The sequence below is a fragment of the Sorex araneus genome, chromosome 2, assembly GCF_027595985.1.
Source record: "Sorex araneus isolate mSorAra2 chromosome 2, mSorAra2.pri, whole genome shotgun sequence".
NCBI lineage: Eukaryota > Metazoa > Chordata > Mammalia > Eulipotyphla > Soricidae > Sorex > Sorex araneus.
In genome coordinates this window covers 65,357,703-65,370,119 of record NC_073303.1, presented here as the reverse complement: position 1 = coordinate 65,370,119, position 12,417 = coordinate 65,357,703, and the positions used below count along the sequence as shown (strand labels likewise).

At 36.9% G+C, this 12,417-nt stretch overlaps 1 protein-coding gene across 8 annotated transcripts in view; it reads left to right on the top strand.

Annotated features, from left to right (window-relative positions):
- The window catches only part of RALYL (RALY RNA binding protein like), a 722,346-nt gene that overhangs the window by 554,943 nt on the left and 154,986 nt on the right, over positions 1-12,417 (top strand). For all 8 annotated transcript variants that reach the window (XM_055125634.1, XM_055125632.1, XM_055125635.1 and 5 more), the window contains one exon: positions 5,413-5,488. In XM_055125634.1, coding sequence (XP_054981609.1) covers positions 5,413-5,488 — 76 coding nt within the window. The remainder of the gene's footprint in view (positions 1-5,412; positions 5,489-12,417) is intronic.

Here is a 12,417-nt window from a genome sequence, read left to right as displayed (position 1 = left end):
TACATATATTTTAAGGCAAATAAAAAAGATTTTTCAACAATTAGCAAATAGGATTTATGATGAGAAAAGCAAAATAAAGTGAGCAAAGAATGATAAAATATCTCAGTGGCCACAGATGAAACTGAGGCTTTTTAAGTTTTTGCCATAATTGCAAAATAAAGCTACTAAAATAAAACTGGTTTCTCAGGGGAACCACCTCATATGCAAAATCATTTTCAAAAGATGGGGTACTATGTTTCCAAAGCACGAGGTCTGTCTTTATCATGGTGTTTAACAATTATTATGGTAAAGGGTAGATTTGTCTTTGTAATATCATTCAACCCACCACAATTTTTCACATTAATTTGTTCAATACATACACACTACCTGGAATGTTGTATATGTCCATTAAAAACTGATCAATGGAAGTGAGTGATCCATAGCATTTTAATTTTCTTTGCAAAATAACCATTGGATTAAATGAATGCTACACATGTCCACTTTTTCACTTTAGTTGATATTAAGGAAAAATAGCTCAAATATGAAAAGTAGCACGCAATGATAAGATGCATAAGGGTAATTAGTAAGACGTTCAAGTTTTCATTTATATTTGTCCTTGCAGACAGAACCTGGGAGCATAGAGTATTTTCTGGTAACAAATGGGAATCTGGCCAACCAGTGATCTTTGCATTAGCATTCTAATAACCAGAGGCCAATGTGCCATAGTGCTGTGTCAGAACTAATTTATGAAACTAGGTCCAAAGGCTCATTAAGATGGTCACAATTCAGTGACTGCCCAGTAAAATTAGACTACAGTTTCATTCCCATAACAGTGAATATTTTAACATACTATTAAGGGCATATTTCAAGTGTTAAACCTAACTTTGATTCTGTGAAGGGAAGTGCAACAGGATTAGAAAGTCATTTACTTTTATACAAAATTGGCTCCACTCTTAACTCTGGGCTGAAAATGCTTAAAATGTTCATATACTTAGAGCACATTGTGAATTGAGCTATACTGGCCTTTTCAATTCTGATGCATTTCCCCCCACAGAATAAAATAACTGTGAAATATTAACAGTTAAACTTCCTAAGATCAGTTAAAATTTAAAAGTGTTTTCCCCGTTGCCCCCTTTGGCTGCCAAATTAATTACTGTGTGCTCTTCATCATCCATCATCTACAAAGTCCAAACTCCTGGAAACTCAGAATTGCATTGCTTCACAGGATGCTGTCCACGACCAAGCAGGGTTTGAGTGGCATAAAAGATATTACAACCCATATCTAGTCAAGGGTCTTAAGGTAGCAGGGCAGATTCTAGATTATGAGTCTGGTGCAGTTCACGGCTGCTACTGATTCATACTCATCTCTCCGATGCCAAGGGTAGTGTGTGCCTTGCCTACTAGTTCAGTGCCCGCTACCCAGCCATCTCAGCAATAAAGACAGTCATAGTGAATTGGGCTAACAGTGTGGCTAGGAAAACCACTTAGCTCCTCAGCATCACAAGCATCTATAGAAGCGAAGTAGGAATATCACACCCGCTTTGCTTATTTCACAGCATTGCTCTGAGGGTCTAAACTAATAATAACTGCAAAAGCACTTTTTAATGGCATCGTGCTTAAACTTGTGAAATATATGGTTATGTTCTTTCACTTGTCAAACATAACAGACTATTTTCTTTATCTCCTGAATTTTCATTCAGTGGAACAGTAATGAATCCTTAAATCTTCTAAATGTGGATAATAAAAGACTGAATGACTTTTCCTGGCAGTCTATATGCCATGGTTGAATTATTTAAACTTTTATTTAAATCTGGGGTAGGATACAAGACAGAAGTCCTCCGTGGGGCAAGAAAAGACACAATAACTTTTAATTCATTTTTAAAAAAAAAATTTCCTTTAACTTTCATTATTTTAAAAGTTGCATAGGTAATGTATAGGCTCTCTGATGTCAAAAAGTTCAACACCATGTTGATACTAAAAGAAAATGACAAGAACCACTTTTGGTAACTAAATAACAAATGCCCTTTTATGTAGCTATATAAAAAAATAGTATGAGGAGCCAGAGTGATAGTACAGAAGATAGGGTGTTTGCCTTGCACGCGGCTGACCTGGGTACAATCCCTGGCATCCCGTATGGTCCCCCAAGCACCACCAGGAGTAATTCCTGAGTGCAGAGCCAGGAGTCACCCCTGAGTGTTGTTGGGTGTGACCCAAAAAGCAAAAAAAAAGAGCATGAAATTTAAATGATAACTTTTAATGGGGATATTCAAAACTGAATATTTGCAAAACCAAATATAAATAATTTCTAAGCATTTTAGATAACTTATATACCAGTGTTCTAAAGAAGCTCTTTAGGTAGATACATTACCAGATGTACTATTCAAAAATACTCCATGCATTTATAGATAATAGATAGATAGATAGATAGATAGATAGATAGATAGATAGATAGATAGATAGACAGACAGACAGACAGACACGTGTATATTTGGGCATCTACAGATAAATATTTTGGTTGAATACAACAGAATGCTTCTTTGCGAGGCAGTTTTTATACATATTGCAAAAACAAACACCTTAGAAATGAACATATTACAGCATTTAAAAGAAGTTCATTTGACTGTGGTATGTTTATTCGATAACATACCTAATAATGCTTTCCATAACTTGGAGAGAGAAGTACCACTTTAAGAAATGTGCCAACAGTGAATTTAGTCAGACACGCTACAGCCCAGGCAATGATACACTTTCTGGTATGTATGAATTTAATTGACTAATAGAATATATAAAACAGCAATTGGATAAACAACACTGTGTAGGATACTGAGGAGCAAAAGAAACTGAGTGAAAATATTACTGTCCTTTGGAAGTCCAAAAGGAGAGTGGCGGTGGGAGGGAACGTGGGGTAATTGTGAAGGCATCTTGAGACATGGGTAGAGCAGTTGGTGAATTGTAAACTAACAGCTTCAATACTGTTTTAAACTATGAAGCCTCAAGTAATATGTATCATCATTATAATTTATATATCAAATGCATAATAGATTAAATGCGTTAAAAAGTCATATGTGTGTGAATATATATATACATATATATGGGAAAGGATGATTTTAGAAACAGTCCAGTGTCTACCCAAATAGTTGCTTGGTAATCATTACCACTACAATGATTTAATAATGTAAAATGGGAGACAGCGGGGAGGGCAGTGGGGGAAGTTGTGTCTCTTTGAGAACTGAAATTATTTTCCCAGGAATCAAAAGCATAAAATTATAAGATATTGTCGCCACCTTTCCAGCAGTAGGCTAAAAATAATTAATAAAATAAATACATTTACACATGTTGGCTATCATTTGAAGGTGATCCTTTGGAATGGTACTTATACACATAGGCTTCATCTCATTATCAAATCAAAACAGGTTCGTTGCAGACCAGTTCTGTAACTTTAGAGTTATTTTTTTCATGATGTACTGGAATTGCTTATTTCATGTAGACGTAGGGACAAGTCTTAATTTAAAATTTTAAGGACCCTTAACATAGTCTTAAATAATTTACAGTGAAAAGTAATCCAATCGGAAATTTTTCAGTTGTCTGAATCAGAAGCTTAATATTGGAAGTTTAATCTGGGGTATTTTTTTCTTATATGTTTTCATGTTAACTTGCAAACTCAAAATAGGTAAGGGGTCTGGTCCATTAACCTCTTCACTGGTGCTTATAAAGGCTCATAAAGTCAGATGACAGAGTACAAATACTTCTAAACCGTCAGGGTGGTTTTTCCAGTTAGGTGCTGACCACAGAAAGTTCTAGAGCCCTTCTCTGTCCGCATTATTGGATGAAAAGTGGTCAGAGATACCATCCATGCAATAGACAGTTAGCTCAAGCAGAAACTCAACAAGAAACTTATTCTCACAGTGTTTAACTTGCTTTATCATAGGGCTGGAGCAATAGCACAGCAGGTAGGGCTGCAGACGCCTTGCAGGCGGCCGAACTGGGTCCAATTCCCAGCATCCCATATGGTCCCCAGAGCACTGCCAGGAGTAATTCCTGAGTGCAGAGACAGGAGTAACCCCTGTGCAACACTGGGTGTGACCCCCCCCAAAAAAGCCAAAAAATTAATAAAAAACTTGCTTTATCATAATTGAAGATGACCTAAAACCTAGATAAATAGAGTCCCCTGGCTTGGTATATAAAAGTGCCGTTAGGTGGTTCTGAATGACAAGAATTTAACTGGATTTTTGGACTACCACCTCCCAAATACTGTTGAAAGTAGAAAAAAATTGTAAATGATATTTGGTATAAGTCTGTTTGTAAACTCTGGAATTTAAGAAGTAGCAATTTATTTTCTGGATGTTGGTGCAACATTCCAACATCCCTATCTTATGAGTGGCAGAGAATTGAACTTTGATCTTACCTGATGACCCACATTGGTTGTTGGCATCCCATATGGTCCCCCGAGCCCCATCAGGAGTAATCGCTGAGTGCTGAGCCCGGAGTAAACCCTGAGCATCACCAGGTGGGGCCTGAAAAAGAAACAAAATATATTTTATATATTGATTCCTGCCCATGACCCTTTACATTCACCATATCTAATCTGCTCACTCTCATCTCTTGTCCATTAGCATCAGTCTACGGAAGATCTTCAATGTAGCTATGTGAAATATATAAGACAATATTTAAGTATAAATTTCCATAATTTCAAAGAAAAGTGCCCATCTGAACATTATTCAGTACCTATAAGGAGCCAAAGATTTAGCTTCTGTGTTTATGATACCTTTGAACAAACCATGGTAAAATCATTTGTGTTCTAAAAGTGAAATATGAAGTTATCAAAACACATATTCTTGCCTTCATGAGCTGTAAATATGTTGTTATTTCCTCAATAATTATGGTGTGTTTTGCAATTCCACACTTCTGTGTTTCTTTTCAACCTTTCATATAGATGGGCAAAACATTACCACAGGAAATTTAGCAACTTGTCTCATAAATAAAATGTGCTGTCCCCCAAAAAAATTCAAACTAAGGACTATCTAATTCTCTTATTCTGTCTGTCTTGTCTGTCTCTATATGTATTTGTCTCTATCCCTCACCCTTTGTCTCTCTCTCTCTCCCCTCTTTCTTTCTCTCTCTCTCTTACACACACAAACACTTACCTACCCAACATTTTCGTTTATCATGCTATTAAAACTTTCTAATGTAGTGCATTTTTCTCATTTCTTTTGTTTGCTGCTTATTGACTATCTCTCTCAAGGTTTTATATTAGGGTAATTATGGTTTAATATATTCTAGACTTCAAACACAGACTGACCCAAGGTGGATGCTTAATATATACTTGTTGAATGGCATAGGATATTTTCATAGTCAAGTGACAGAAAGAAAAAGAGTACCCGTTATTTATTTTTGTCAAGTTATTAAATCAGTATTGTTATGTTGTGTTTTTAGATATCAACATGGCAGGAGAACCCAAACCATACAGACCAAAACCAGGAAACAAGAGGCCCCTTTCTGCACTTTATAGGTAAGTGAGTAAACTTAACTGTCTTAGCCTACATAGAAATGAAAAGGCCTTGAAATTTGAAATTTAATCTGAACCTATAAAGACTTCAACTACTTGGAGAATATCCTCACTGACATATAAGGTACAACAAAATGTAGTTAACATAAAAATATGTCACACTGCATTGTTAGAGGTTCCTATATACCCTCCCTATTTTTACTTAAGCATTTTATAAGATATTGTTTTCGCAAGAAAATCCTGTAAAAATTACTTCAGGTACCTTCAAATAGTAGAAAATTCATACTTGTGAACCACTATGTACTATGTATTTTATATATGTTATGTAATTTGATTTTCACAAAACCTCCACAGTGTAAATATTAATGTAGGCATCTCACAGACCAACAGCCTAATTTGTGGGTTTCTTAGAGATTTCCTAGGTGGTAAATGAGAACAGCAGTAATCAAACCCAGGCTTCTGCTATCACTCCCTGGATTCTTTCTGTGCCTCACCTGACTCTGATTATACAGTATCTCCTTCTCTCAGCCCCGTTTCTTCAAAACAACTAATGCCACCGATCCTCCTACTCACCAAGAGACATATATAATTCCTTTGTCCTTTCTTAATATTCTTGAATTTGAGTCAATTTAATATTATTTTCTTACTACCTTTATTCCCCTTCTCAATGTCCCTACCTATGAGCTCAATTCCATGTAGATACATTTTTCTATCTTTAGAATTTTTATTGTTTGGCAGATGCTTCTGCCAAGGTAAAAATTAATTTGCTTATTTGGGAAAGAAAGTACAAACGAACTCATGGAATTTCGTTCTTTAAAAGCAATCACATTTGGAAAAAAAAATGACTGCTTTCTATTAAGCCCTATCTCCTACTTCATTTAGTTTTCCCAATGATTTTTGTACTGTAAATGATGAGTTTACATACATTTCTATTAGATTCCCTTTTGATAGATATTGCCAATTGTTCTGAGCTATCAAGTTCTTCTGATATCCAATTTATTTGATCCTATCCCAGATACAGATTATCATTTCAAAAGTATCCACTCCCAAAAAGCTAATGTAATGTCAACGAAATCTGCCATTTTACCCAATGTCATTTGGGTAATTTGAAAAATTGGGCTACACACACTAAAGTTGATTACATTCTGAAATACGTACATAATAAATACAGTTGTGCAAAAGGCAGTCTGGAGCTGCTTTCTGCCCTTGTTCTCTAAAAACTGACATATTTCCTTTTCAGTCACTCAACAGTTTCATTTCCCAAACTGTAAGATGTATGCATAAGAAAAAGATAAAGTCTAAGTTTCTATCCACACCTTGTTCCCTAGATTTACCTAATGTATGACCATTAAAGATCTTAAACAATCTTAAAATTTATACTTGAAACATGTCATAAATGCTCCAGTCCAGTCCAAGAGCGACTGGAGCGATAGCACAGTTGGAAGGGCATTTGCCTTGCACACAGCCAACCCGGGTTCAATTCCTCCTTCCCTCTTGTACAGCCCGGCAAGCTACCAGGGGGCATTCAATATGCCAAAAACAGTAACGACAAGTCTCAAAATGGTAATGTTACTGGTGCCCGCTCGAGCAAATTGATGAACAACGGGATGATAGTGCTACGGTGCTTAATTGCTCACCTATTTTAGCTGTGTGAATTTAATTCTAACTTTAAACTTCATATAAAATTTGAAAGTTGTGGGACTTAACAGATGTTACTATTGGTAATAAGAAAGTATTGATGTTCAAGAGTAGAGACACATTCTCCAACAAAAGACAAATGATACTTCCTATACCTTGTAAAAAATGAAGAACGGTATTCATAAAGCTCATAAAGGCAAATTATTTCTTATCAGAATCATCTTGTAAAGATTCATATCTAAAGGTAATGAAGAGCATTTGAAAAGTCTTATATTCAGCTATTAATAAACTAGCCAGCAATGTATTTTTTCTCTTCCTTTTCCTCATCAAAGAGTCTGTAATGTTAATTTTGATATTGTTTCAATTCTTGGAATGTTTTGCTTCTTTTTATGAGAATGAATGCTTTTAAGAGCAGCTGCCCTTTTGACTACTGTTTCTCTATTGCAAATTTATGTTGAACATTGAATTCAAAAGAATTAAAAGGAGAAAATCATTTAAATACAATCAGTTGTATGCGAGTCATATTAGTGGGTAAATGGGTGTTTTCTTATTTTCATTTGTTAACACAAATGAAGTCTAGGCAGAGCAAAAGGGAAACAAAGGAAATGAAAGGGAGTAATCATCTCAAAGAAACTTCTTTTATACACTTTCTCATTCTTGCATGGGCTTAATAATCATGCCTTACTTTTATATAGACAAATTGGGTTTTCTTAGTCATTATTCATCTGTTCACCACAGAACTCCACAAAGATTCGTATTATGTGTCTTGTTTTATATATGAGAGAGCTAAGACTCCAAGACAATAAAGGATTTGCCCGAACTAAAAGTAACAAGATTAGGAACTGAACTCTGGTTTTCACACTTCATGTCTAGTGATCTTTCTACTAGATCACAGTTGCCCTTCTTTGCCCACCTTCGGCACCTAAGCAATGTAAATTTTTAAAAGAAGAGCTTCCTGCCAAGAGAATCAATCTCCACTTTATTTTTATATCCTTGAGATTTACGCCTGCAGATGGGAAAGCAGAGATTTGTACACTATATATACTATAAATCCAAAAGTCTCCCTATTAAAATCAGATCATGAGTTTTAAGCTTCAAGTTCTTTATCTTTCAGATGAATCACTTTTTAGTATTAAAGTCCATATTTGAGTTGAAGGCTTCAAGTTTACTATTTGGAATATGTGAAGGGATTTGGAATATTTGAAGGGATTGGTTTCTGCTTTCCTGTCCTTTGCATCTTTGGATCTGTTTCTTTGTCTGTAGAATGAAAGTACTGAAATAATTTTGTTTGTTAAGTTATTCATTGATTCATACATACAAGAGAAATGTGGTTCTCTTATGACAATGGGCAAATGACATAAAATGTCAAAGACACAAAATAAAAAGGGGGATTGATGAAATAAAAGTTAACTATGTTATCATTACAGGAAACCTGATTTAGCCTTTGTGCTTTAAACTGCTATGTGTTCATACTCTGTTGGATAGCTAATAATCTGTCATCAGATTCTTGTCTTCTGTGCCCACTTTATCTCTTTCACACACAAGTAGTGTCTTCATGGAAAATGCACTAGGATATATATTTTTTCTTTGTCTTTAAATATAGTATTTCAAAAAATAGTATTTCAGTTTAGTCATACCTCCAACTTAACATTTACTTAGCCTTTATTGTAAGATAAATAAATATTTTTAAGTGGAGCTTCCAAACACCATTTTATGCATGAGTTAGATTCACATAAAAATATAAAGAACAGGAGGCAGATATATAGTACAGTGGGTATGGCGCTTGCCTTGCATGTGGTAAACTCAAGTTTTATCCCCAGCATCCCATATTGTCTCCCTAGCACCACCAGGAGTGATTCCTGATTGCAGAACCAGAGTAACCCCTGAGCATCATTGGTTGTGGCCGCAGAACAAAAAAAATATATACTAAGAACATAAATTAAGTACAAGTGCAGTCCTATAAGAAATTCAATGAGAGAGTTATTGATTTTGCCTCAAAATAGGGCAGTAAAAGTTCTAGATGACACTTCAGCACACAAACTTAAAGGCATTCACTCAGCAAGCAAAAAAAAAATGATGAACATGCAAGGAGAGAAAAATTGGGCAAGAATGTTGGCAAAGAGAATAAGAGTAACATCTCGTGATAAAAACTGGGATAGTCAATTAACATAGAACAGAGGAATATTAGAGAACCAAGCTGTAAGGATCCCTACTTGTGTACTTTATCCGATTAGAATATTTGGGCTGGAGAGAGAGTGCGGGGCTTAAGGAGCATTTGTTGCACATAGCTAATCCTATTTCCATCTCCAGCACCACGTAGAGTTCCCACAGATGACTTCTGCATGACCACTGAGCACAGAGCCAGCAGTTATCCCTGAGCACTGCTGGGTGTGGTCCCAGACCAGAATATGACATTTGGATTTTATTCTGCAGACAACAAGTATCTGCTTGAATACAGTGAGCAACTAGGAATGAGGTCTGAGAGGAGAACGAGTTACAAATATGCCCTGTTTCTAGGTTAGGTAATTGTAGGGATGCTGACATGCTTCTGATAGAGGAAATAGGAATGACACTAAGCAGTGCCAGGCTAGTAGAGTTTGAGGAAGAAGAAACAAAGAAATATTTTCAGTCTTGAACATGAATCAATAAAGATGGACAGTTCATTACAATATTACTTGTAGTAAAGATGTCTCCCATTAGAAGCTATTAACAAATAAAATACCAACATCATCATCATCATCCCATTGATGGTTGAATTTCTCGAGTGGTCTCAGTAACATCTCCATTCGTCCTAGCCCTGAGATTTTAGAAGCCTCTCTTTACTTGTCCTTCCCAATGATGCTGCATTGGAGGCTCTTTCAGGGTCAGGGGAATGAGACCCAGCATTGTTACAGGTTTTGGCATATAAATACACCATAGGGAGTTTGCAAGGCTCTCCCATGTGGGCAGGAAACTCTCAGTAGCTTTCCAGGTTCTCCCAGAGGGAGAAGTAGACTATAAGATGTCGCTTCCGGGAGGTTGGTTTTAAGTCTCTGGATGTTGGCTGTTGATGGGATTACATGGGCCGGGGGCAGTCCCTGGGTGTGACCACGTAGCTACTGGAAAATGGGAAATCTTGGTGGAAGAGGCCTAGTCCCAATCTGAGCAGGCTTGGAGGTCTCAGCCCTGGGTCCCACACACCTGGGTTCCTCTGCCGGTTCCTTCATGCATGAGGCTCGTCCGAACGTGTAGAGAGGGGCCTTGAGCATAGCTGTGGCTAAGGCTCTGGAGGTTTTCAGCCACAGGAGCTCTGCTCAGGGTGAGGAGGGAAGCTGAAGCCCAGCCCCTTTGAGGGGTCCCAGGGAAGACAGCCAGGCACGCGGGCAAGAGACTCTCTGCCAAATAAATAAAATATAATAAAATATACAAATAAAATATAATCATCTAAAATATCTAAAAAGCACCGTAGCACTGTCATCCCATTGTTCACTGATTTGCTCGAGCAGGCTCCAGTAACATCTCCATTGTGAGACTTGTTACTGTTTTAGGCATATTGAATACACCAAAGGTAGCTTGCCAGGCTCTGCTGTGCGAGCAGGATACTCTTAGTAGCTTGCTGGGCTCTCCAAGAGGGACGGAGAAATTGAACCTGGGTTGGCTGCGTGCAAAGCAAACACCCTTGCTGCTGTGCTATCGCTCCAGTCCTCTGAAGTCCAGCCATCTAAAAAGAATCCATCGATACTGGATCTGAAATAGTGAATAGTAGATTCATTCTCTGTCGAAAATACTATAGCTTTTAGTAAATCGCTATTCTCAACAGGCCCTGTACATTACACAGTGTCTATGGCACTTTACTCCAAAATAGTAATTCACTCCCAAAAGTAAGTTTCAGAATTTCAAGTTCTAACTAATGTTTAAATATTAAAAGATAATAACTGTTGACCTTTGCTTATAAAAGCAACAGTTATTTCCTTTATGGTATAAATAAAAATATAGCCAAGCACTAAAAATACTATTTATCAAAGCTGAACAAGCAAAGAGTTTCATTCACTGAGAGGCAGTTCTCCCAGCCACTGGGAGGACAGCTCAGTAAAACATCAAGTTTCATCCTCCTCATTTCACAGATATGATATGCTTGCATTGTGTCCAAATTAGGTTTTATGGCTCTCAGATAGATGCATTCCTTAGTAATCTTCCCACACCATAGAAATGACTATGGAAACCAAGATTGCCACAAAGAATTTCAAGACTCTTGCAGACTGTCATAGAATGATCTATACTATCATCTCTCTAGTGGGGATGGCATGAACATGCATTCTGTTATGAGAACTCTGGCGCATGTGCTAGGCAGAGAGATTCACAAATCTCTGGTGATTTGCTTATCGATGGACTTACATAAGTGTTATTATCCTCCTCCATGGTGATACATGGTGACAGAAGCACATAGTGAGAAATAAAGAACACCCCAAATGACCCCAACTTTCTTTTAGGATTTGACAATAGAAACAAAAACATGGAAGCTAATTTCAACACATGCTGAGTAGCAAAGCAGCCATTGGAAGAAAATCATCTTGGACATATCTACTTTGTTGGCAAGCTCTGCTGAACAATGTTTACCAAATAGCTATTGATTATTTTATTTATTTTCTGTCTCCGAATATAATGACAAGGAGACTACTATTCATTTTCAGAGACTGGTGATTTCAGTGGCAGTTGATTCCCTTTCCTCTGGAAAAAAAGAAAGCTTCTGTTGTTACACCTGCCAATCCAGGTAGGCTTTTAGCCACCCTGGAATGGAGGCTTGTTTTATTTATTAACTAATTTATTTATTTATTTTTGGTTTTGGGGTCACACCTTTCACAGTGCTCAGGAATTACTCCTGACTCTAAGCTCAGGGATCACTCTCGGTGGTACTCAAGAGAACATTGATGTCAGGGATTGAATCTAGGTTGGTTGTGTGCAATGCAAGCTCAATAATTCCTGCATCGTCTCTCTGGTCCAGGACTCTGGTTCTTAAATGGTGTGTGAGAAGGAGAGAAAAATGTTACTCCTAACCCTGTAATGCCTCCTGTTCTCCTGAAATGAACACAGGCTAAAGTGCTGGTCTGTCGGCAAGATTAAACCCAAAGTCTGTTACTGCTGAGTTTAATGTTCCTAAGCATACAAATGACCAGCATGGGAAAGTGTGATTACCATTGTCTGTGAGAGAAAAAATGAGAATAGAAATATGTGTCCATTTTCTAAAATTCAAAGCTGGATCACCATACTCAGTGATTGAGGGTGAGTTCTGTTCAATTTACACTTTCTTTCAAATA